We start from the raw sequence: 23,538 nt of genomic DNA on the forward strand, positions 1-23,538 counted from the left end.
TCCCTGGTGATGGAGTTTCAAACAGGTTTGCTTCTTGTCTCCAGGGCAGGAGGCATCAGGAGGGGCAGGGGAAGCATGGAGAAGGGGCTTGGAAGGGGTTGAAAGAACCTCAGCTCTGCTGGGCTCTAAGCATGTGGGAAGTGTTGCTTGAGCTCCTCTCCTGGTGGCAGGGCTGGGGCTGGGTATTTCCCAGTTGTTACTGGTTTGGACAAGGTTTTGACTGTTCTCAGAGGTCATTTTACAGGAGGTTGAAATTCTGACGACCTCATACAGTGGCTTGATTGCTCCAACGCAGCGTGGAGACAACTCCAGAGCTCCAATTGCCCTTGGATGCTGCCAGCACTGAACAACAATCCTCCAGAGATCCGTGCCAAGTGCCATCCCTGTCCCCGATTTCCCAGGGCTTCTTCCAGCCTGGCTGGGGAGCCCTAAGGAAGGGGAAGGAGAGGGGCAGCAGGGCTGCAGCTGCACTCAACGGGAGCAGGAGCATGAGGAGCTCTCAGGCTCTTCCTGCAAAGCAGAAATGAAAGGGATCAGAATAAGCTGGGGGTGAGGATGCCCTGGAGCCCCCTTTGGGTCCTGGGAAGGGTTTTGTGCTGTGCAGATGCTCACAGGATCTCCAAGCGGATACTGGACACAAGCAGTTTCCTGTTGCTCTTCCAGCTTCAGCTGCAGGATCTGGGACCAGCATCCTGCAGCCCTGAGCACGGGATGGGAATTTCTGCAGTGGAAATTTTGTTCAGTGGAAAAAAAAAAAAAAAGGCAAGCCAGAGGGGAAGCTGTGGGCACGCTGCTGATTGTTGGGTTCTCACTAACAAGGTGATGCTGATTTCCAGGTCCTGTGGCTGGCCCCATGGCCAGGGGTTGGGAGGTCTGCAGGGGGTGTGACTGGCCATGGAAGAGCCCTTGGGGACGTGGTCCTGGCTGGAAGCAGTGAGAGCCCAGGAGAAAGGTGACAGCTGCTGGTGAAGGGGCTGGGGAGCTGCTGGGGAGCAGGGCTGATACACTCCCAACCAAAACCTCCTGTGGAAGCAGCCTGGGAGCATGTGCTGATGAGTGTCTCCTCCTCCTGACTCCCACCACCACCACAGCAAGGTCTATTTATTTGGAGAAAGGAGTCAATTTCTTTTCCCCTGCAGGAACTGTTGGTCCTGGAGAGAAACCACATTCCCAGAGCTGTCTCTTGTCATCCTTCCATGACCCTCTTCCTCTGTTCCCTGGCTCGAGGTCCTGGAGACTTCATTGCCTGCTTTTGATCCCTTTTGATTGGAAGCTGCAGTGAGCCGTGGCCTTGGAGAAGCCAAGTCCCTGAGGGGAGAAAGTGCTGGGGGCAGCAGGAGAGGCAGAGGGGACAGGGGAGGGGGGAGTGGGAAGGAAAATATTGAACTTAGTGTGAAAAGCAGTGAAGCAAAGAGGGGAGACAAGAGGGAAGAGTATTAACTGCAGAGCAGAGGCCAGGAGGGGATGGAGCAGCCTGACCATGGGGGAACTGTGTGAGTTTGTGCAGGGGGGTCCTGCACGGCCTGGGGTCCCAGCAGGTGCTGGGAGGCCACAGAAGCCCCTGCCCTGTGCAGGAGGGCTGGTGGGGCCATGCATGTCACCACCCTGGACACAGTCCCCTGTGCTTGTCAGAGTGAGACACTGCGTCGTGGTCCATGTGGACCATGAGTGTGCTCTGGACCATGCAGGCTCCAGCCCTCCCCAGCCCAGGATGAGATGGGGCTGGAGCTCCTCACCCCTCAGCAGGGTGCTCTGGACCATGGGGGCTGCCACTCTTGTCCCTGTGGGGCCCCACAGAGCTCTATTTCCTATCCATGGGGAACATCACCTCTCTCCCACACAGGCTCCAGCTTTCCAGGACCACTGCAAGCTCCAGCCCCGGCACCGTGCAGGACTCCATCTCTCTCCCACTCAGGCTGCAGCCCTCCCTGCTGATGCCCAGGGGCTCCAGCTCAGGATGAGGTGAGGCTGGAGCTTGTCGCCCTCCGAGAGGATGCTCTGGACCATGGGGGCTGCAGACCTGTGGGACCTCCCAGAGCTCCAGCCCCTGTCCACGGGGAACTCCCGCCTGTTTCTCATGCGGGCTCCAGCCTTCCGCGCCCGCTCCGGTCTTTAGCCCCGGTGCCCGTGCGACTCCATCTCCCTCCCAGGCCGGGAGCCGAGCCACTCTCCTCCGGCGGGGCCGTGGCCGGGGCGGGGCGGACCGGGGCGGGCCGGGGGAGGTGCCAGGGCCGGCGGCGGAGCACAGCGAGCCGGGGAGGCGGCGCCGCCGGAGCCGCCCCGGGGAGCGGGGCGGCGGCGGGCGCGGAGCCGGAGCCCGATCCCGGAGCCCGTGGCCCGGGGCCGGGCCGGGGCCATGCGGCGGGCGGCGGGGCCGCTGCTGCTGCTGCTGCTGCTGCTGCTGGCGGCAGCGCTGAGCACCGCGGGGGCAGCGCGGAGCTGCCCTGTACAGAGCTTGGGCTGCAAGTGCGGTACCGAGCGGGCCAAAGCTCCCGGCGGCCCCGCACCGCCCCGACGGCGGGTGGTCTGCAGCGGCGGGGGGCTCCCGGTGCCACCCGAGCCGCGCCTGCTGCCCGACGGAACCGCCACGCTGTGAGTACCGCGACCCGAGCATCCTTCCTCACCCCGGGCATCACCCCCAGACCCCGAGTGTCGTCCCTCCGGTCCCGGCATCGTCTCCCGGACGTTGTCTCCCGGTACCGAGCACTGCTCCGGGCATCAACTCCCGGGCCCTGGGCATCGCCCCCAGGCAGCTTCCACCGGGGATCTGGTGCGCCGAGGAGGCTTGAGGAGGGTTGAAGCCTACAGCTGGGTCACACCGAGCCCGACCCCGGCGGCCGCGGGGGGTGTCTGGAGCAGTAGGGACCCCCACATCGCCCCACATCTCGGCCGCTGACCGGAGACCCCCCGGGCCATGGGTGGGCAGGGGATGGGGGGGAACAAGGAGGATGGGAGCCAAAGTCGCGCAGTGTCAGGGGGTGCAAGAGGAAGAGTTACTTTTGTCACTTTTTTTTTTTTTCACTGAAGAAGCGAATCTGCACCCACAGAAGTGCTGCGGGGTCCGGGGGGGCTGTGCTTTGGTGGCATTGAAGCAGAGCGTCACAACTGCAGAGTCACGGGGGGAACCCCCACTCCCCCCACGGCGCGGGTCAGAGTGTGGACGTGAGCTGGAATTCCAGGAAACAGGCTCCTTCTCCACGCTTCCCTCTGCAGCCCTTGCTGCCTGAGTGCTGGAGGAGGATGTTTTTGTTTGAAAGCGACTCGTTCTGCCTGGAAATGTTCGCTGAGAAGGAGATGGGGGCCAGGCAGAAAGGCAGTGGGGTTTGGGTTCATGCAAAGGGTTTGAAGCTGCCTCCCGGATCTTCAAAGCCTCCTGGGTGCTGGGGAGGGCTGAGGCCGGCGCTGGCAGGCAGCCCCTGCTCGCTGCAGCAGTGGGTTGCAAGGTTTATTTATAACTCCAGAGGAGACATTTGAATTAAAATCGGGTTTGGAGAGCAGGGCCATTGCTGGTGGGAACGGCACTGTCGCCTGGAGTGTTGTCCCAGGAGGGTGGCTGCCTCTGCTCATGTCCTCAGCTCTCCCCTCCCTGCTCCTTGGGTGGGTTTTGTGGCTGTGGAGGGCTGGGGGTTGCTGTGCTCCTGGTCCCGTCTGCTCTTGTGGGATGGAACTCCCTTGGTCACGTTGCTCTTCACGCCGGAGTCGCTGCTGTTTCTGAGCATCTCTTGGCTCTCTCTGTGCTGCTCTTCTCACTGCCAAGCCCCTGGGTTTGGGGTGACACCGTCTGCCCAGTAATGGCTGCAGAGGGGACACAACTGATGCCACCCCCCTGCATGTGGAGCCTGGCTGGCACACTTGCCTGGGCTGTGCAGAGTCTGAAGTGTGATGGTCCTAGGAACAGTGGAAAACCATCCTGGGGCAGCCTCAGAGAGGTGTCTCCTGGGCTTCCAGCTGCACTGGGGACGCTGGGAGGCTGCAGGGCAGTCAGGGGCTGGGCTCTGTGGTCACACTCACCCTCAGACAAGCTTTGCTCTTCATTTCTTTCCTCCTACGGCCTCTCCTTCTACGTCAGCCCCTTGCAAACGCCCGCGGGGATGTTCGAGACCTTTGTCAGTCTGTATTGGGGACGAGCATCTGCTGAGCCTCCTCATCTGGTGCTTTCTTCAGCCCGAGCGAGTGGAACCGCGGTGCCGAGCATGAGCTGAGCCCCACCGCAGCCCCGCGCTGGAGGAGCAGCCCGAGGTGGGCTGTGCTTGGTGGGACAGGAGGATCTGGAGCTGCCTGAGCTGGGGCCAGCTCCCTCGGCGGGGCCGGGATGACCGTGCAGAAGCATTAGGGCATTACACGATCCCACTAAAATGTGACATGAAACCTACAGGCGTAGGCAGAAACCTACAAATGTGTGGTGACCCTGGGCTCTGCTCTCGAGCAGTAAACATGATTTATTCTAAACCCTTTCCAGATGGAACAATCAAAACCAGAGGCTCCAGCCTTGGGAGTGTCTCTTGGAGCCACCGGGGTGCAGGCAGGGAGCAGAGGAGGCAGCAGGGCTGGGCATGTGGCAAGGGCTGCACTTGCCTTGGGGGACACCCTGCTGGGGACAGCCAAATTTTGAGCCCTGTGGTTGAGCTGGGTCTGAGCAGGGCTTCTCTGCACACCCTTGGGGATGCTCAGGTCCTGTCTGTGACCCTAGGGGTGCTCATGGCCTACCTGTGTCCTCAGGGATGGTCAGCATCACTGGTGCCCCAGGCAAGGGAACACATGGTGAGACTTATGCAGAATAAGACCTAAAATCAGAGCTCTGCTCCAGTCTTGGGAGGCTCTTCCCAGCAGCTACAGAGCAGAAGGGCTGCTGGCCATCCTCACAACAGCTCTGGGCCATGGCTGGGAGAAGGTTGGGTGGCTGCAGGAGTTCTGCCACCCTGTGGGTCCCTCACTGTGGCTCTCCTTTGGCTTTTTCCCACACTCTCAGTTTACTTCTTTATTTATCTTTAATTATTAGCCCTGTGCTGAGGAATCCAGCACTGCCTTTGCAGCAGCTGCTGCTTATTTACTCCCTGTGCCTGAGAAATGCTGCCTGGCACTGCAGCCTGCAGATGGGCAGAGCAGGGGACAGGGCACAAGGGGTGCCCACAGCCCCAGGGACCTGCCCTGCAGTCAGCGCTGGGCTTGGCCATGGCATCCTGGAGGACATGGTGGTTTTCCATGGGGAATCATCTGCCAAGCAGAGCTGTGGCTCCTTCTCTCTTCTCTCAGCCCCTTACAGGGTTGCTGCTGCAGGAGTGAGCAAACCAGGTCTCAGGCAGAGCCCGCAGATGTGGAGCTGCAGAAATTAACTCCATGTGAGGAAGCTGGGGGGGGTGGGGGAACAGCCCCAGCATGGCTGGGGGTGCTGGGAACTGGTGGCCCTGCTCCATGTTGGTGGTGGGTGTGAGACCAGGGCCATGCAGCTGGAGCCCCTTTGAGCTGTGGGATGGTGGTGGGGCAGGAGTGCTTTGGTTCTTGCCCAATTAGCTGCCTCCCAATTATCTACCCCTTTCTGACTTGGAGTCCTGCAGTGTTCACCTGGCTGCAGCTGTCTCAGCAGAGCTTGCACCAATGCAGCCCAGGGAATGCTTGGTGTGGAGAAGAGGAGGCTGAGGGGAGACCTCATTGCTCTCTATAACTCCTTGAAAGGAGGTTGGAGTGAGGTAGGGGTCAGTCTCTTCTCTCTAGTATCAAGTGAGAGAAGGAGAAGAAATGGCCTGAAATTGTCCAGGGGAGGCTTAGGTTGCAGATTAGGGAAAATTTCTTTGCTACCACAGTGGTCAAGGATTGGAACAGGCTGCCCAGGGAGGTGGTGGAGTCCCCATCCCTGGAGGTGTTCAGGAAATGTGTGGCCACCTGGGGCCATGGTGTAGTAGCCATGGTGGTGTTGGGTTGATGGTTGGATCTTGAAGATTTTCCAACACGAACAGTTCTCTGACTCCATGCCCCTTTGCCTACCTCCTCCATCACGATCCAGCCTGCCAGGGCCATGCTCTTCCCACAGTTTGGGGCCAGAGGATTTGGCATCTCTCAGGGCCATCCCTCCAGCATGGCTGCAGGGTGCTGGGCCTCTGCAGACCTCTATTAACAAGGCTTTAATTCCCTCCCCCTGCAGCTGACCCCTGTGCTAATCGCCTAATGGAAGGAGCTCTGTACCCCTAACGAGAGCCAGAGCAGCCACGCCGGCCGCGGCCAGCCCTGCTGTCACACAGGCAGGAGCCCAAACCTCTTCCAGATGTGGAATCCCAGCACAGGCCTCATTTATGTGCACAGCTTGATTGCACTGAAATTACAGATTGTCTGCAGGGAATAGAGGGCTTTGACTTATGACCAATTTCCAGTTCTACTTGAACTCCCCTCTCCGAGGCTGCTTTAGCTCAGGCCCTGCCAATGGTTTCTTTCCCAAACCCTCTCCAGTGTTTTTTTTAATTATTATTTTATTTCACAGAATCCTAGGAGAACTTTTTTCAGTTGGAAAACAACTCTAAGGTCATCAGGTCCCACCACCAACCCAACACCATGGCCATTAACCCATATTTGTTATTGTCTGTGCTGCAGCTCCAGCAGGTTTGGGGTGAGGTTTTTTTTTTGGGGGGGAGGAAGGGGGACTTGTGATGCTGCCCGGTGTGTCAGAGCATCCCACGCTGGCTCTGGAGGCTTCACCCTCTCTGCAGGGCTTCTTTTTCCTGTGCTAACAAAAGCTGAGGGTTGGAACAATAATTTTCACCATCCGAAATAGCCTGGTGTGACGGCAGCTGCAGGCAACGCCCCGGGCACGTTGTAGGGAGGGGAAGAGCCCCTGAGCTCCCAAACAAAGCAGGGAGAGTGACCTTGGCCGTGTCTGGAGGGGTCTCCAGCTCTGTTGGACTAAGGAACTGTGGGGGTCCCCCGTGGGATGCTGCTGCTTCCCTGAGCTCTTCCCGGTGCTGGAGCCCTCAGCACCTCTCAGCAGCCCCGGGCTCCTCTTTTCTCTTCCAACAACCCCTCTGCAGAGCAGCGAGCTCTGCTCGGGGCGCAGCCTGCGCCGTATCTGCTCCCAGCATATGCTTTGAATTAATGCACTTGGAGAGCACAGCGCAGCAGCCTCCCCACCCCCACGGCAGCGCTCCCCCCTGTCCCCTCTGCTTATTAACCTCCGCGCCGCTGCCTTCGCCTTCCCGGACTGGGGAGCCACCGTCTCCCCACGTCCTTTTTTGGTTGGGTCCAGAGGAAGTTTATTGTTTCAGCAGCCCAGTTTCTGGAGCTGTTATTTATCCAAGTGGATTCCAGCACGCTTGAAAAAACAATCTTGTTTTTTTCGCTTTTGGCTCCTCTTTTTGAGATGAGGGGGGAAAAAAAAAAAAGGAAAAAAGGCAAAGAAGAAGAAGCAGCAGAAGGGATCTCTCTATCTCTCCGCCTGCAGCCTGGAGAGGTCCCAGCCCTGAGAGTCCTGGCGTGGGCGGATTGGAGTGGGAATGCTGAACCCCTTCCAAGGCTGAATCCCCCTGGGACAGAAGGATGCTCCTCGGAGGGAAGGAGCGGGGGGGTCCCTCCTGCTGCCCCCATCCCTGCCAGGCATCTCTCCACTGTTCCCATCTGACTCTGGTCCTTAACCCCCGCATTGTCCGGGGAGTCTTTTCCAGACGTTGCTCTATTAGTCGATTATTGTCCCGGCGGGAGCCCACCCACCCACGTCCCACGATGCCGGAGGGTCTTGGGGCAGCCTCGTGGGCTGAAGGTGCTGCTTTGGATGTGAGGATGCTGGAGAGGCACTAGGGTGGCCGAATGTTGAGTGCCAGGGGTGTGCATGGCGTCTCCAGACCTTCCTGTGCCGGGAGCATCGCTCCGAGCTCGGACTGGGGCTACCTCTCGCCGCGGCGTCTGCCGGCGCTGCCGAGGTGAGGAGTTCCAGCCTGGGCTGGAGCCAAGGCACGGCCGAGCAGCGGCTCCAGAGGAGCACAGCTGTGCTTTCATGGCCTGCCAAGCCTGCGGACGGCTGCGACGTGGGGGCACCGACGCCCCTCTGCACCCCCAGCCCCACACAGACCTCGGTGAGCAGCCACAACCCCTCCCCAGCACAACCCCAGCCCAGCAGCAGCAGCAGCCACCCCGGCCATGGCGAGCTCAGGGGCTCAGGGAGAAGATGGCTTTGCTTCCAGCTTCCCCATGCCCTTTTTTCACAAGCCAGTCCCTGCTTGTGGGACTGGCTTGTGAGAGTAGGGGCAGCTCTTGGGGTTTGAAAGCCAGTCCAGCCCTAGTCCTGCATGCTGAGGGCTGGGTCCCAGCGCAGGGTCCTGCTCCCCGAGTGTGTTTTTGGGGCTGCTCCCCCCTAAACCCTGCTTGCTGGCTCAGGATGTTCTCACAGGCAGACTTATTCCATCCTCTTTTGGGGGTTTCTTGGTAAATCTCCTGCAAGGGGATAGTGCAGGGACCCCCATGGTGCTCTGCTGCCTGCAGACAGGCAGGAATGGAAAGTCCTAGAGAGCCTGAGGAGAACTTCCTGGGGAGAAAAAAAAAAAAAAACAAAACAACCCGGAAAACATTTTGGAACATAATATCCATCAGACCAGAGAAAACAAAACAAAACCGTGTTTAAGGATGTGAGTTGTAGTCAGGGAGCATGACCCAGCCAGCTTCTACAGGACAGGGAAAAGCAGAGCCAGGACTGCTCCCAGGGAAAAAGAAAAGGTTTTATTGGGATGAAAATTCAGCCCAGTTGTTCCTGCCAGTGCCACCTTCCTGTGCCCAACACTCCTTTGGGGCTAGGATCTCACCTCTTGAAGGAGGAGCAAGCCAGGCACTGAGTAGTGGAGTACTGTATGGGTGGGCAGTGCCCATGGCTCAGGGTGCCCCTAGTGCCACACTGGGGTCCTGTGGGCAGTGCCCATGGCTCAGGGTGCCCCTAGTGCCACACTGGGGTCCCAGCTGTTGCTGCACTCCTGGCTTGCTGGTGGCGCCAGGAGGGGCTTTGCCCTGGAAGTGGCCCATAGGGAGGGTATCCCATGGATGCTTTCCCAACTGCTGGGGAGCAGCTGGGGCCTGGCTGCAGATCACAGGGGAGGCTGAGCTCATGGGGCTGTGGCAGTGCTGCCTTTTAAGGAGGGGAGTTCTGGTTTTATGGCAGAGGAGTGGATGGTCCCAGGGGTCTGTGCCCAAAGCAAACATCCCCTCATGCTGGGGCTCAGCTCCAGGGATGGCCAGGGCTGTGTTCCCAACTGGGTGCAGCTCTCTGATGCACTGGTCCCCAGTCTGGGCAGCTGGCTGCCTGTTCTCTGCCCACTGCACTGGTGGTACAGCCGTGGTTGTAACCCTCTGCAGAGCTCATGCCCTGGGAGAATGTGGCATGGCCAGGCCCAGCTGGCCTGGGGTGCCTGGCTTCACATGCCCTTGGCTGTGCCAAGGACCCCTCTGCTACCCCAGGGAACACAGAAGGGACGTCTGGGACTGGAGCTTTGTGCACTTGTCTGGTTCCTGTATTTGCAGCTCATGCAGCCCCAAGAAGGGTCCCTTGTGCCAGGGGGTTTTACTTGCCCTGGCTTTAGCAGGAAGCCCCCAAGGTCCCCCTGTGTGTATGTGCAGAGCCTGCAGAGCCTTCACTGGGTTGTGAAATTGGCTGCTGCTGGAATTAAAACCTTCTGGAGCTGTTTGGGCCCAGCAGAGCCTTGAGCAACTGCCCCTGAGGATGATGTGATGAGGCATCAAGGGGCACCATGGGGCTGCTGTGCCCAGGAGCCAGGATTGCTTCAGCAGTTATGCTGCTCTGGGAGCATCCCTGCTGCCCCTTGCTCCAGCAGGATCCCAAAGCTGCTCCAGGAGCGGTGCTGCTCTGGGAACATCCCTGTGGCTCCCTGCTCCAAGCAGGATTCTGGGGCTGTGGAAGCCCCATGAAAACAGGGTCCTGGCAGGGAGGAAAGGGTGAGACATGGCCTTGGCCACAGCCACTCTGGCCACCGGCGTGTGGAAGCAATTTGCAGGCTGCTGGACGCTTCCGCTCCCTGCCGCCGGGCAGGTCACAGGGCCCCACGGCGGTGCCTGATGATGGCTCCTCATTAGCACAGGATGCAGCCCCCCAACCCTTCCCTCCCCGCCGTCCTTTGGGGGTTTTGGCCGCCAGGTCCTGCTCCTGTCCACTGCCTGGGACCCCAGCCAGGGAGAGCCAAGCACGGCTGGTGGCGGCGGGGGCGGGCTGGGTGTTTGGAGGGGGGGATGCTGGAGCTCAGCAGCACACAGCCCCCATTCAGCACAGCCGTGGAGCCCCCCCCGTGTGTAAACAGCCCCAGTCCCGGCCCTCAATGAGCTCTTTTTTCCCCGTGCCTCGCCCCTGGCTGGGGCTCCAGGGTGCCCTCCCGGTCCCAGCCGGCGGCTGCCCACGCTCTGCTCTTAGTGCTTTTTGGGTGGCTTTTGCCAGTGGGGACATTGCTGGTGCCCACACAGCCACCCAGGAGCTCCCACAAAGTGCCTCTGGTCCCCAGGAGCCTTCTCCTGTGCCCAGGCTGTAGGGTCTGGCGTTGCTGATTGCCACTGCCCCACTTTAATGAGATCCTGGGTGAAGTGTGGTGTGCTTGTGCCCTTCCTGCCTCTCCTGTCACCCCACCAGGGCCTCTTTGGCCAGCCAAGATGTTTGTCTGGGGATAAAATCTGGGTGCAGGGAGGCTTCCGGGATGGGTGCTATGCCTGGAGGGTGTTCAGACTGGTGGGGAGCAAGAGCTGGAGGTGCCAGGGGTCCCCCCTGGCAGCAGATCCTCAAGATGTCCTCTCAATGGCATGAAAGCCTTCTGGAGAGTTGAGTGCTGGGTTGTGAATCTTGTCACCCTCACATACAGCTCCTTGTACCCATGCCCAAGTACAGGAGTGATGCCCCAAGAGCTGGCACAGCCCTGGGCACTTGCAGTCTGGTGCTGCTATGCATGTGAAGCACAGCATGGCACCCACCGTGGCCATTGTGTCTCATGTCCTCACCTGGCTGTGCAAAAACATCCCTTAAACCTCCCCATTGCCACCAGCCCAGCCTGGGCTGCCACTTCTCACGGGGGATCTGGCTGTGCCCTGCCAGCAGGTCACCAGGGCATGGATGAGGCTGTCTGGAAGTCAGAGTGACAGAGCTGCCCCTCTCCCTCTGCTCTTCCCCCAGGCTGCTGAGCAACAACAAGATCACGGTGCTGGAGAACGGCTCCTTCCTCGGGCTGCGGCTGCTGGAGAAGCTGTGAGTGCCCTGCATGCAGCTGGGGGGGCGTGGCAGGCGGGTTGGGGTGCAGGCAGGCTGCCCACGGGCTGTGAGCAGGATGGGTGCTGGCAGCACCCGGGAGATCCTGCTCCCAACATCACTCCTGGGCACTGCAGCAGGGCTGAACACCAGGGCGCAGGGTTTGCTGCTGGCACCCAGGGGCATCCCAGGGACCCCGGGAGCTGTGCTGGAGCCATGGGGGGGGGGAGGGGGGCACACTCCATGGGGGTCGGTATGAAAAGCGACATTGTCCCCCCGAACAAAGTCAACTTTCTTATCTGTCCATGAAAGGCATCTCTATGGAGGGAGCTGCAGCGAGGGGAGATTTATGGCCCCAGATGGGTTTGATCTGTAGGTATGCGGCAGCAGGACCCTGCGCACTGAGCAAGTCTTGTTCCCTGCCTCGGCCCCGCCGGGCTCTGGAGCATTCCCGCGCCGAGCGCGGCCGCTGGGGCTCCTGCCGCCCGACGTTCGCCCGGGCTGGTGGTGGTGGCCTGCCTGCTGGCACCCATGGGCACTGTGCCCAGACACTGCCCCGGGCATCTTCTGCGGAGTTGGGTGGCAGGGCTGCGGTTGCGGGGGGGTCCCATGTCCTCTCCTGCCATGCCCAAATCCTGCAGCTGCCCCATGTCCTCTCCTGCCATGCCCAAATCCTGCAGCTGCCCCATGTCCTCTCCTGCCATGCCCAAATCCTGCAGCTGCCCCATGTCCCCTCCTGCCATGCCCAAATCCTGCAGCTGCCCCATGTCCTCTCCTGCCATGCCCAAACCCTGCAGCTGCCCCATGTCCCCTCCTGCCATGCCCAAACCCCTGCAGCCGCCCCACGTCACCTCCTCCTCCCCTCTGCCGTGCCCAAAACGCCTGCAAGGGTTGGCTGTGGAGCGCCAGCATGTCCAGGGGGGCCGTGGGCAGTGGTCCCCCAGCCCGGGCCAATCCCCATCGCCCTGCACCGTGCCTGATTGCCCTCGACAGCAGCTGTAATTGTTTCAATCGGGTCGCTCTGGGGCCATGGCACAGACGTGCCCCGTGGAGGCACCACGCTGGCACGGTGGGGATGCAGGGCAGGGGGGCTCCAGGGCCCCTCGCTTCTCATCCTGGGGTTTGCAGGGCTCCCATCCATCCTGGCTGCTCATCATGGGTGCTTCAGTGTCCCAAAGGGATGGGGGGGAACCCATTGCCGGGGTGTCCCCACGGGCCACCACCCCTCCAGGCTTGCAGCTTTGGCATCTGGGGTGATTTGTGGCGGCGTAATGAGATTAATGAGTCTGAGCGGGACCGGTATGCAGCTCATTAGCACAGCCCTGCTTGGGAATGTCCTGCCCTCGCCTGGGGCCAGCACTTGGGGCTCCAGGCTGCCACGGGGCTCGGCTGGGTGACAACGGTGACAAAGATGGAGTCTGTCCGTCTGCAGCAGATGGGGACTGCTGGTGTGGCTGTGGACTGTTTGCAGCTGCACTAGGCTGGGTCAGACCCTCTGTGCCAGGGTTTGCTGCTTTTTGAGGCTCAAGGCAGCTGCTTTGGGGGGGTCCCAGGTGTGGTGGCAGGGTGGAAACCCTGTGCACATGTGGCATCATGCCACTGCCAGCCTGAGTCACCAGGCCAGGGCGGGAGAAGGAGGAGGAGGGGGCTAGGACCAGCGGAAATATGAAGGCAAACAACAGCCCTGCAGTGAGAGGAGCCTCAGCATCAATCAGCAGAATCAGTCCCAGGCCCCTGGCCAAGAACACTGAATTTTGGCAGTTGCTGGGGACTGTGCTGGGTGGGGGTCTGGGGTCTCTGCGGGCCTCTGGTGGCCACCAATGGGGAGTAGGTCTGGTGTGGGTGATCTGCTGGTGTGGATGGGCAGGTGGTCACAAGGTGGTGTTTGCAGGATGGGTGTTGCCGAAGGTGGTGGTGGTGCAGGTGAGTGGAGCTGTTCCTTCAGCACCTGGCTGCACATCTGCCTGCACAGCCACCTGCACACACGTCCCTCGGGGCCAGCAGAACCTGCTGGACCAGATTTTGCCCATAAGGGAGGGCAGGTGTGGGCAGAGCCGTTGTGTTGGCCAAGCAATACTGGGAGGATACTGGCCAAGAAGGTGTCACAGCCACATTTCCTTTCCCAGGAGCTCACTGTAGGGCTGTGCACCTCCCCACACACCAAGCCCTGCCCATTTGGGGTCAGCTGGGAAACCCCCCCGTGGGGGCTTTGGGTCTGGAAGCAAAGCAGGACTGTGTGTCACAGAATCACAGAATGGTTTGGATTGGAAGGGAGCTTAAAGCTCATCCAACCCCCTGCCATGGGCAGGGACACCTCCCACCAGCACAGATTGCTCAAGGCCTCATCCAGCCTGGCCTTGAACACCTCCAGAGAGGGGCCAACAATTTTCTAGTCCACTGCCTGCCTGCTTCAGGGCTGATGCAAAGCTCGAGTGTCCAAGTGCCTCTTCAGCTCTGACAGGCTTGGGGTGTCCATGAAGTGCAGACAGCATCACTCAGGTTTCCTCTCCCTGCATGGCCCCTCATGTCTCCCTGGTGGGACCCCCACTCTGCCTTCACCCCCAGGTCTGTTGGAAGGATTCCCACCACTCCCTCACCCCTGGCATCAGTTTGTGGCCTGGAAATGTGGGATGTGGCTGATGGGATGTCCCCAGGGCTGCAGATGGAGCAGTGGGTGACCTGGCAGTGAGCACCGTGCAGGCTGCTATAAATAAACACAGCATTCCATATGGATCCCATTTCCTCTCCTGCCAAGGCTGGTACTCAGCAGGAGCCCCCTCCATGGTCCCAGGGGCAGGATGGAGCAGCCAATGCCACTGGCACTCCCTAGCTCCCCACGGTGCCATCGGCCACCCCACTCTGGCACAGGCCTGGCAAGCCTCTGATTAGATTCCTGCCTCCAATCAGGCTGATAGCCCAAACCCAAAGCCCTTTTGGGGCCCTGCTGGCAGTTGTGGTGTCCTCTTATCCCACTGGCAGGAGATAACCCACCAGCTGCTCTGGAAGCAATCTGCAGGAGGGGATGATGAGCACGGGTGGGCAACGCTGGGAGTGTGCAGTGGGGCTGGCATCCCCCCTCTGTGAGCCACAGGGAGCCTCGTGCCTTCCCTGTGCCCTTCAGAGAGATAACAAGAGGGCAATGGGCTGGAAAGCTGCTAATGAGGCTCTGGCAGGGGGGCTGCAGGGTCTGGGGCTGCCCTGGAACCTGCATGTGGGAGATGGGGGTTGGGGGCGGCTCAGGGTGAGTTCATGCCCTGGTCCCTGCTGCTGTGCTGGGGCTGCTGTGGAGGGAGCAGAGGACAGGTCCCAGGCTCCCCCTGCACACCCTGAGGTCTGTTTCTGTCTCCCCACAGGGACCTGAAGAACAACCTGATCAGCACAGTCCAGCCAGGTGCCTTCCTCGGCCTCCCAGAGCTGAGGCGCCTGTAAGTGCCAGCACAGCTTCCCCAGGAGCACCTGGGGCTGGCCTGGGGACACTGGGGGCAGGGAGGTGTCCCCAGCCCTGATGGCCTCTTGCCTTGCAGGGACCTCTCCAACAACCGCATCGGCTGCTTGAGCGCCAGCGTCTTCCGGGGGCTCCCCAACCTCCTCAGGCTGTAAGTAGCTCCCAGGGGACCCCCTGGCCAGCCTCCTGCCCTGGCTCTCTAGAGAAGCTCCTGGAGATGTCCCATTCCCTGGAGCATCTCTGGCAGTTCTGCACCCTGGGGCTGTCCCTGTACCTCATCCCTTTGCCTGTGCCCAGTGTGGGAGCTCATTAGGCTGCAGCTGCCCCATGCCCACCCTGACCAGGTGCTTGGTGGGGTGTGTGGGAGAGGTCTGGGAGGTGTTTATTCCCTCTCCCAGTATGTCCCCAGTCACCTCCATGCCACCTGTCTCTTCTGTGCTGCAGGAACATGTCCGGGAACATTTTCTCCAGCCTCCCACCTGATGTCTTCGATGAGCTCCCAGCCCTGAGAGTTGTGTGAGTTTGCACCATGGGACCAGGGCAGGGACTGTCCTCTCATGTTGGATACTGGGAGATCACACATCAAATACTGGGTTCAGTTTTGGGACCCTCACTCCAAGAAGGATATTGAGGGGCTGGAGCATGTCCAGAGGAGGGCTGGTGAAAGGGGCTGGTGAGAAGCAGCTGAGGCAACTGGCGTTGTTCAGTCTGGAGAAGAGGAGGCTGAGGGGAGACCTTCTGGCTCTCTACAGCTCTCTGGAAGGAGCTGGGAGTTGGGAAAAGTGATAGGACAAGAGGAAAATGCCACAGATTGCCCCAGGGGAGGTTTAGGTTGGACATGAAGAACAATTTCTTCCCCCAAAGAGTTTTCAAGGCCTGGACCATCCTGCCCAGGGCAGCAGTGGAGTCCTTACCCCTCGAGGGGTTTCAAAGCCGTGGAGATGTGGTGCTGAGGGACATGGTTTTAATGGTTGGACTCAGTGATCCGAGAGGTCTCTCCCAACCATCATTCTATGATTTCGGCACCCAGGGGGGTCCCTGCCGCAGGGTCTTGGGCTTGGAAGCTTGTTCCAGCCCCCGTGGGCACCCTCTGATCCCTTGCAGGGACTTTGCCACCGAGTACCTGACGTGCGACTGCAACCTGCGCTGGGTGCTGCCCTGGGCTCGCAACCGCTCGGCGCAGATCTCGGAGCGCACAACCTGCGTCTACCCGCGGCACCTGCACGGCTTCCCCCTGCGGGGGGCGCCCGAGAGCCAGCTCCGCTGCGGTGAGCCGGGGCCGGGGCCGGGGCCGGGGCTGTGGCGGTGGCAGCGGTGGGACCGGGCTCACCCCCTGGCTGTGTCCCCTGCAGCGGGCGCCCCGGAGCTGCACACCCACCACCTGATCCCGTCGCTGCGCCAGGTGGTGTTCCAAGGGGACCGGCTGCCCTTCCAGTGCACCGCCACCTACTTGGACAACAGTACCCAGATCCGGTGGTACCACAACCGGGAGCCCGTGGAGGAGGACGAGCGGACGGGCGTCATCGTGGAGGACAGCCTCATCCATGACTGCACCTTCATCACCAGGTTGGGGATGGGAGCAGTGGTGGAGATGGGATGGAGATGAGATTGGGACAGGGATGGAGATGGGATGGGGACAGGGATGGAAATTGGATGGGGACAGGGATGGAAATGGGATGGGGACAGGGAAGGATATGGGATGGGGATGCAGATGGAAATGAGATTAATACAGGGATGGAAATGGGATGGGGATTGGTTCAGGAAAGGAGTTAAAGATGGGGTTTAGGTGAGTATGGAGATGAGGTTGGGAATGGATGCTGGTGGCCACAGGGCTTGCTGGTTTGTGACTATCAAGTGCCACGGGTGGGATGTCAATGGTGGGCACCTCCAGTGCTTCATGGTTTGCATCCCCAAGCTTGAGGGGACCGCTGCTATGGATTTGTTGTGGGGCACCCTGCCAGCCCATCCCCTCTGCCCACAGCGAGCTCATCCTCTCCAACATCCACGTCTCTGCCAACGGCGAGTGGGAATGTGCCGTCTCCACCTCCCAGGGCAACGTCAGCAAGAAGGTGGAGATCGTGGTGCTGGAGACCTCCGCGTCCTACTGCCCTGCCGAGCGGGTCACCAACAACCGCGGGGACTTTCGGTAGGGGCTGGCGGGGGTGTGCCAGGGCAGGGGGCTGGCCGCAGGTGACCGGGCATCTGTTAGCGATTAGCGGCCGCGGGGAACGAAAGCGCTTTGAAGGGCTTCCCGTGCCGGCGGCGCAGCCCGGCTCCGGCAGCAGAGGTGTTGGAATTTCTCTGGCACCAGACGAAAGGCTCCGGGCGCCCGCGGTAACCCCGGCGGGGCCGTTACGGGGTAAAAATTACTGCTGCAGTCAATGTGGCTTAAATTAGCTGTGACCCCCTCCCCCCTCGCCACCACCCGCTGAGCCGAGCGGGATGCGGAATTAGGGAGGGGGTGGCAGCTTTCTGGGGAGTATCACCCTCAGCGCCCCTCTCCCCCCCGCCCCCTAGCAGCCAAGAGGAAGCAGAAGCTTTTGGGGGAATTTGGGATCCGTGGTGCCCGCGGGTGTGGTGCCGGGCAGGGCAGGGAGCAGGCTCCGGGGTGGTGGCCACCCATTTGCAGCAGGAAGGGGCTGCTGCTGGTGGTGGTTGCCCCGCGGTCACCGTGTGCCCGTGCCCGCAGGTGGCCCCGCACCCTGGCAGGGATCACTGCCTACCAGCCCTGCCTCCAGTACCCCTTCGCGGCGGGGCCGGGGGGCACAGGCTCGGCGGCGGAGAAGCAGGCGTGGCGCCGCTGCGACCGCGCCGGGCGCTGGGAGGAGGGAGACTACTCCCACTGCCTCTACACCAACGACATCACCCGCGTCCTCTACACCTTCGTGCTGGTGAGCCAGGGACCGGGGGGGCCCTCAGCTGTGCCAAGGGGGCCGGCACAGCCGGGGACCGTCGCCCCACCGTGGCCGTGCCGCTCCGCAGATGCCCATCAACGCCTCCAACGCCCTGACCCTGGCACACCAGCTCCGTGTCTACACCGCCGAGGCGGCCAACTTCTCGGACATGGTCGATGTCCTCTATGTGGCCCAGATGATAGAGAAGTTTATCGGCTACGTGGACCAGATCAAGCAGGTCATTAGCGCGGCTCCTGGTCCCTGCTTACCCCGGCCCTGCAGGGTGGTTTGGGGCAGGGGGAAAGCGGGAAGTGGGGTGCCTGCTGCTGGGACTGGCAGGGGCTCATTGCATAGCTGCTCGCTGTCTCTGCAGCTGACGGAGGTGATCGTCGAGATGGCCAGCAACATCATGCTGGTGGATGACCACATCCTGTGGATGTCACAGAAGGAGGAGAAGGCTTGCACCAGCATCGTCCGCTCCCTGGAGAAGATCGCTGTCCACACCCTTGGCAGCAACTCCCAGCACATGGCAGTGGTGAGTGGGAGGTGATAAGGGGGCTGCCTGGAGATGTGGGGGCATTGTGGGGAGAAGACGAGGTGGTTGGGTTGCTGCTGAGGGGGTTCTGCCTTTACCAGGCGTCTCTGTCCATGCTGTTGGGGGCTCTCTGCCCCTTCTGGGGATCTCTGCCCATTCTGGAAGTCTCTCTTCCTGTGCTAAGAGGTCTCTGCCCTCTAGGGGTGGGGCCCTGGGGTTCTCTCTGTCCATGACGGGGGTGTCTCAGCCCGTACTGGAGGTCTCTGTCCATGCTGCAGGGGTCTCAAACCATGCTGGTGACCTCGCTGACCATGGTGGTTGTCTCTGGCCATGCCAGGGGGGCTCTGCCCATGCTAGGGGGTGTCTCTGGCCGTGCCAAAGGGGCTCTGCCCATGCTGGGGGGGGTGTCTCTGGCCACGCCAAGGCTGACACGGTGCCGTGCCCGGCAGAACTCTCGCAACATCGCCTTCGAGGCGTACCTGGTGAAACCCGAGAGCTACGTGGGGCTGAGCTGTGTGGCTTTCCAGCGGCGGGACGGGGGCGCGGCCGCGCGTCCCCCCCAGGCTGAGCGCGGGGCTGAGCCTGTGTCCGACCAGCAGCTGAGGCTGCGCTGCACCACGGGGCGACCCAACGTCTCCCTGACCAGCTTCCACATCAAGGTAGGGGTGAACCAGGAGATGAGGGCGTGCGGGGTGGGGGTCGGCCCCTGCTCACCGCTGCCTGTGTGCCCGCAGAACAGCATCGCCCTGGCCTCCATCCAGCTGCCGCCCAGCCTGTTCTCCAGCCCTGTCCCCACCGCGCCGGTGGCCGACTGCAAGCTGCAGCTGCTGGTGTTCCGCAACGGGAAGCTGTTCTGCAGCACCGGCAACTCCTCCCGCCTGGCCGACGACGGCAAACGCCGCAGCGTGGCCACCCCGGTCATCTACGCCGGGACCTGTAAGGGCTGCCTGTGGCTGGGGGCTTGGGGAGGTCCTGTGGGGGGCTTTTCTTAGAGCATGGGGCTCCGTCAGCGCTGGTAAAGCTCCACCTCCAATACTGGGTTCAGTTTTGGACCCCTCACTCTGAGGTGCAGGTCGAGAGGAAGGCAATTAAGTTGGTTGGTGGAGGGTCTGGAGGACAGGGCTGGCAAGGAGCAGGTGAGGGAATTGGGCTTGGTTAGTCTGGAGAAAAGGAGGCTGAAGGGAGACCTCATTGCTGTCTACAGCTACCTGAAAGGAGATTGGGGGGGTTTTTTGTTCTCCTCTGCCAAGGAACAGGTGATAAAATGAGAGGAAACGACCTCAAGTTGCCCCAGGGGAGGTTTAGGTTAGCCACAAGGAACAATTTCTCCCTCCAGAGAGTTGTCAAGGCCTGGCCCAGGCTGCCCAGGGCAGTGGTGGAGTCCTCACTCCTGGAGAAGTGTTGAGGGCCATGGTTTGGTGGTGCCCTGGCAATGCTGGGTTGGACTCAATGATCTTGAAGGTCTTTCCCAAACAAAATCATTCCACGGTTCCATCAGGCTCCTTGGCTCGTGCCCTGTGCTCCTGCAGGGCAAATCCATCCCTGGGGATCCCCGAGGGGAGGTGGCAACACGCCTGTGGGGTGTGGCAATGGGTCCCTTGTGCCCAGCCCCTTTAGGGGTGCAGGTGGAGGGCTCTTGTGCTGCTAACCAGGCTCCTCTCTTGCTGCAGATGGCTGTGGAGTGGGGAACCTGTCTGAGCCAGTGGCTGTGTCCCTGCGGCACCCCAGGGAGGGCGCAGACCCAGTGGCTGCCTACTGGAACTTTGAGGTGCTGGGGGGCATGGGCGGCTGGAGCGCCGAGGGCTGCCAGCTGGCTGCCCGGGAGCCCAACGTCAGTTCCCTGCACTGCCGGCACCTCAGCAACGTGGCTGTGCTCATGGTAGGTGGGGTTGGGAGTCTCTCTGGGCGGTGGGGAGCCTGCATGGGGGCGGCAGGGTGGGACAGGGAGGTGGGCATGGGTGGCACAGGGTCTGAGGGGCTGTGCCGTGCTGTGCAGGAGCTGAGTGGGTTCCCCAGTGAGGCACAAGGAGCTGTGGAGGTGCTGCACCCAGCCATGTACACCTGCACGGCCGTGCTGCTGCTCTGCCTCTTCACCACCATCATCACCTACATCGTCAACCACGGGTGAGCCAGGGGCGTGGCCAACGGTGGAGGGGCTGGGCATGGGCGGGGGGGGGGCTCTGGGGGCAGCTGGAGGAGCTCCTCAGATGACGCCAGTGGCTGAGAGGATGGTGTGTGGGGATGGCTGTCCAGGAGATGACCACCCAGGGGATGGATGTCCAGGGATCCCAGCGCCAGTGGCTCCCTGCTGACAGCCCTGGGATGGACACACTGCCAGCAGCTACCAGAAGTCCTTCACCCACATGCATGTGGCTCAGCCATGCTCAGCCACCTGGGCAGGAACAGCCTGGGTGGGAATGTCTCTCCAGAGCCACCAAGGCAGGACTTGTGCCAGCAGGACCGGCACAAACTTGTGTGGGTCTCACATGCTCCCTGTAAGTAGCTGTCCCACTCAGGGCAGGAGCTCACAGGTGCCCACTGTGCCCCTTGCAGCACCATCCTGATCCCACGGAAGGGCTGGCACATGCTGCTCAACCTCTGCTTCCACATCGCCATGACTGCTGCTGTCTTTGCTGGAGGAATCACCCTCACCAGCTACCTGATCGTTTGCCAGGCAGTAGGTACCAGGGGAGAAGGCACTGTTACCACCTGCTGCCCCTGCCCAGGGCTGGCAGAGCCCAGCATGGAATGGTTTTCACCCTGCCAAGACCCTCAGGACAGTGACTGGGGAGGGACTTTTGAGGAGGGCTTGTGGTGACAGATTGAAGGGCAATTGCTTGGAGCTGGGAGAGGGGAGATTGAAAATGGAGATGAGGGAGAAATTCTTGAAAGTGAGGGTGGGGAGACACTGGAACAGGTTGTCCAGGGAGGCTGTGGGTGCCTCCTCCTTGGAGGTGTCTCAGGCCAGGTTGGATGAGGCATTGAGCAGCCTGAGCTGGTGGGAGGTGTCCCTGCCCATGGCAGGGGGTTGGAACTGGGTGATCTTTGGGGTCCCTTCCAACCCAATCCATTCTGTGAGTCTCTGGTGCTTTAACTGGGAGGATGTGACCATGTCCCTGTTCTCTCCCACAGGTTGGCATCATCTTGCACTACTCTTCCCTCTCCACCCTGCTGTGGATGGCAGTGAAAGCCAGAGTGCTCTACAAGGAGGCCACCTGGAAGGCACCACGGCAGCCAGATGGGGACATGTCCCAGCCAGCCCCCAGGCCCATGCTGCGGTATGAGCCTCCCCTCCCCTCACCCCAGCCCCATGGAGGGGCTGGGGGAGCATCTCCTGCCCCACATCCAGAGGCTGGGACAGGACTTCCTCTGCTGTACAAGTCCATGCTGCCCACTCTGTGCCATGCTCTCCTGGGGGCTCAGCTGGGCTGTGGGGTGACTCTGTCCTCCCTGTGCAGGTTCTACCTGATCGCCGGTGGGATCCCCCTCATCATCTGCGGGATCACAGCAGCTGTCAACATCCACAACTACCACGACAACAACCCCTAGTAAGTGTCCCTGCTCAGGTGGCCTCTCTCTGCCTGAGCAAGGGCAACCAGCCTTGCCCAGAGCCCAGGCAGGCTCAGGAAAGCCTGGGGAGATCACAGCATCATAGAAGTGTTGAGGTCGGAAGAGGCTTTTGAGAGCATCAAGACCAACCTCTCAATGCCACCAGTGCTACTGAGCCAGGTCCCTCAGCACCACATCCAGGTGGCTTTTGAACACCTCCAGGGATGGGGACTCCACCACCTCCCTGGGCAACCTGTGCCAGTGCCTGGGAACCCTTGCTGGGAAGAAATTGTTCCTAAAATCCAACCTGGCACAACTTGAGACCATTTGCTCTTCTCCTGGCACTTGTGGCATGTGAGAAGAGACCAACCCCCACCTGTCTCCAACCTCTTTTGAGGGAATTGTAAAGAGCAATGAGGTCTCTCCTCAGCCTCCTCTTCTGAAGGCTGAATAGCCTCAGTTCCCTCAGCTGCTCCTCAGAGGACTTGTGCTCAAGGTCCTTCACCAGCTCTTTCCCCGTGCTGGAAACCAGCAGCCAGGCAGCCACTGTGCCATGGCAGCAGGCATGCCATCAGGGCAGGGGTGCTGAGTGTCACAGCACCACAGTGGGTGGCTGCTGGCTGTGTGGGTCCCCAGCCCTGCTCACCAAGACTCTTTTCCTCCCATACAGCTGCTGGCTGGTGTGGCGTCCCAGCCTGGGGGCTTTCTACGTCCCCGTGGCTTTCATTTTGCTGGTCACCTGGATTTACTTTCTCTGTGCCGGGCTCAGCCTCCAGTGCCGACCGTCACGTCGGAAAGACGTCCCCGAGCCCATGGAGCCCCCACCACGGCTGGGTGGCGCTGGTGACCTCCTGACAGACTCTGGGTCCATCTCAGTGACGCTGAACTCGGGGCTGCCCTGCCCGGAGGCAGACGGAGTCTACTCCCTGCAGGTGCAGTTCTGGGCACTGGTGACCACCCACGCCCTGTACGTGGCCCTGTGGACATTCGGTGCCATGGCTGTGTCCCAGCGCTGGTACCTCAACGTCGTCTTCAGCTGCCTCTACGGCATCACCGCCGTGGTGCTGGGACTCTTCATCTTCATCCACCACTGCGTCCGGCGCCGGGATGTCCTCAATTCCTGGTTCTCTTGCTGCCCTTCCTACAGGAACGCTCTGCCCATGCAGGCGTACGTCCACCCCGGGCTGGCACCAGAGGACGGCTCCCAGGTCTTCATCGGCTGCGACCCGGAGGCAGCTCACTCTGCAGCCTCCTCCTCCTCCTCCCCCAGCAGCGCCAGCTCGGCCGGGGGCCGCTGCAAGCTCACCAACCTGCAGGTGGCCCAGAGCCAGGCGGACGCTCGCCCGGCCGCATGCCCGGAGCCAGACTCCACCGAGGGCAAGGTCACCGTCACCGGCCGCCACGCCAGCAACCTGCACGGCCGCAGGAGCCACCGGGGCAGAACTAAGCAGTGCCGGGACGGGAAGCATCACCGCTTGAAAATGCTGCGAGGCCCCTCCTCGGAGCAGCCCTCCAGCGAGAGCGGGAGCCTGCACAACAGCCACTCCGAGAGCTACCAGAGCGGCAGGAACAGTCCTGGCAGCAGCGGCCGCGCAGGGGCACGGCTGCCCCAGGACGGGGACATGGCACCCAGCCCCTCGGAGGGCAGCGACGGCGGGCGCCGGGGCCCCGACTTCGGCGAAGCTCGGCGGAGGAGCGCCAGCAGGGACAACCTGCGGCAAGCCAGCGCCGGGGAGAAGGAGGCCAAGCGCCGCTCCTACCCCCTCAACGTGGCCAGCCACAACGGTGGCCTCAAGGGCAGCAAGTATGACATCAACCTGGCCAGCGCCGACAGCGTGGCCGGGATGAAGACCGGGCTCTGGAAGAGTGAAACCACCGTGTAAAGGCGGGGAAGGACCCCACGGCCACA

General features: G+C 61.4%; 1 protein-coding gene across 1 annotated transcript; it reads left to right on the forward strand.

Moving 5' to 3' along the window:
- Positions 1–2,386: 2,386 nt before the first annotated feature.
- ADGRA2 (adhesion G protein-coupled receptor A2) lies at positions 2,387–23,512 on the forward strand (the record flags this gene model as incomplete). The annotated part of the gene is made up of 19 exons (XM_054396609.1): positions 2,387–2,592; positions 11,135–11,206; positions 14,560–14,631; positions 14,731–14,802; positions 15,096–15,167; positions 15,756–15,919; positions 16,004–16,217; positions 16,633–16,797; positions 17,341–17,542; positions 17,634–17,783; positions 17,919–18,080; positions 18,530–18,739; positions 18,815–19,016; positions 19,751–19,959; positions 20,077–20,204; positions 20,634–20,757; positions 21,213–21,358; positions 21,539–21,628; positions 22,300–23,512. Coding segments are annotated over 19 exons (3,873 nt in total), but the record flags the coding sequence as incomplete, so codon positions are not given.
- Between the last annotated feature and the right edge of the window lie 26 nt (positions 23,513–23,538).

This window comes from Indicator indicator, chromosome 38 (assembly GCF_027791375.1).
Source record: "Indicator indicator isolate 239-I01 chromosome 38, UM_Iind_1.1, whole genome shotgun sequence".
Taxonomy (NCBI): domain Eukaryota; kingdom Metazoa; phylum Chordata; class Aves; order Piciformes; family Indicatoridae; genus Indicator; species Indicator indicator.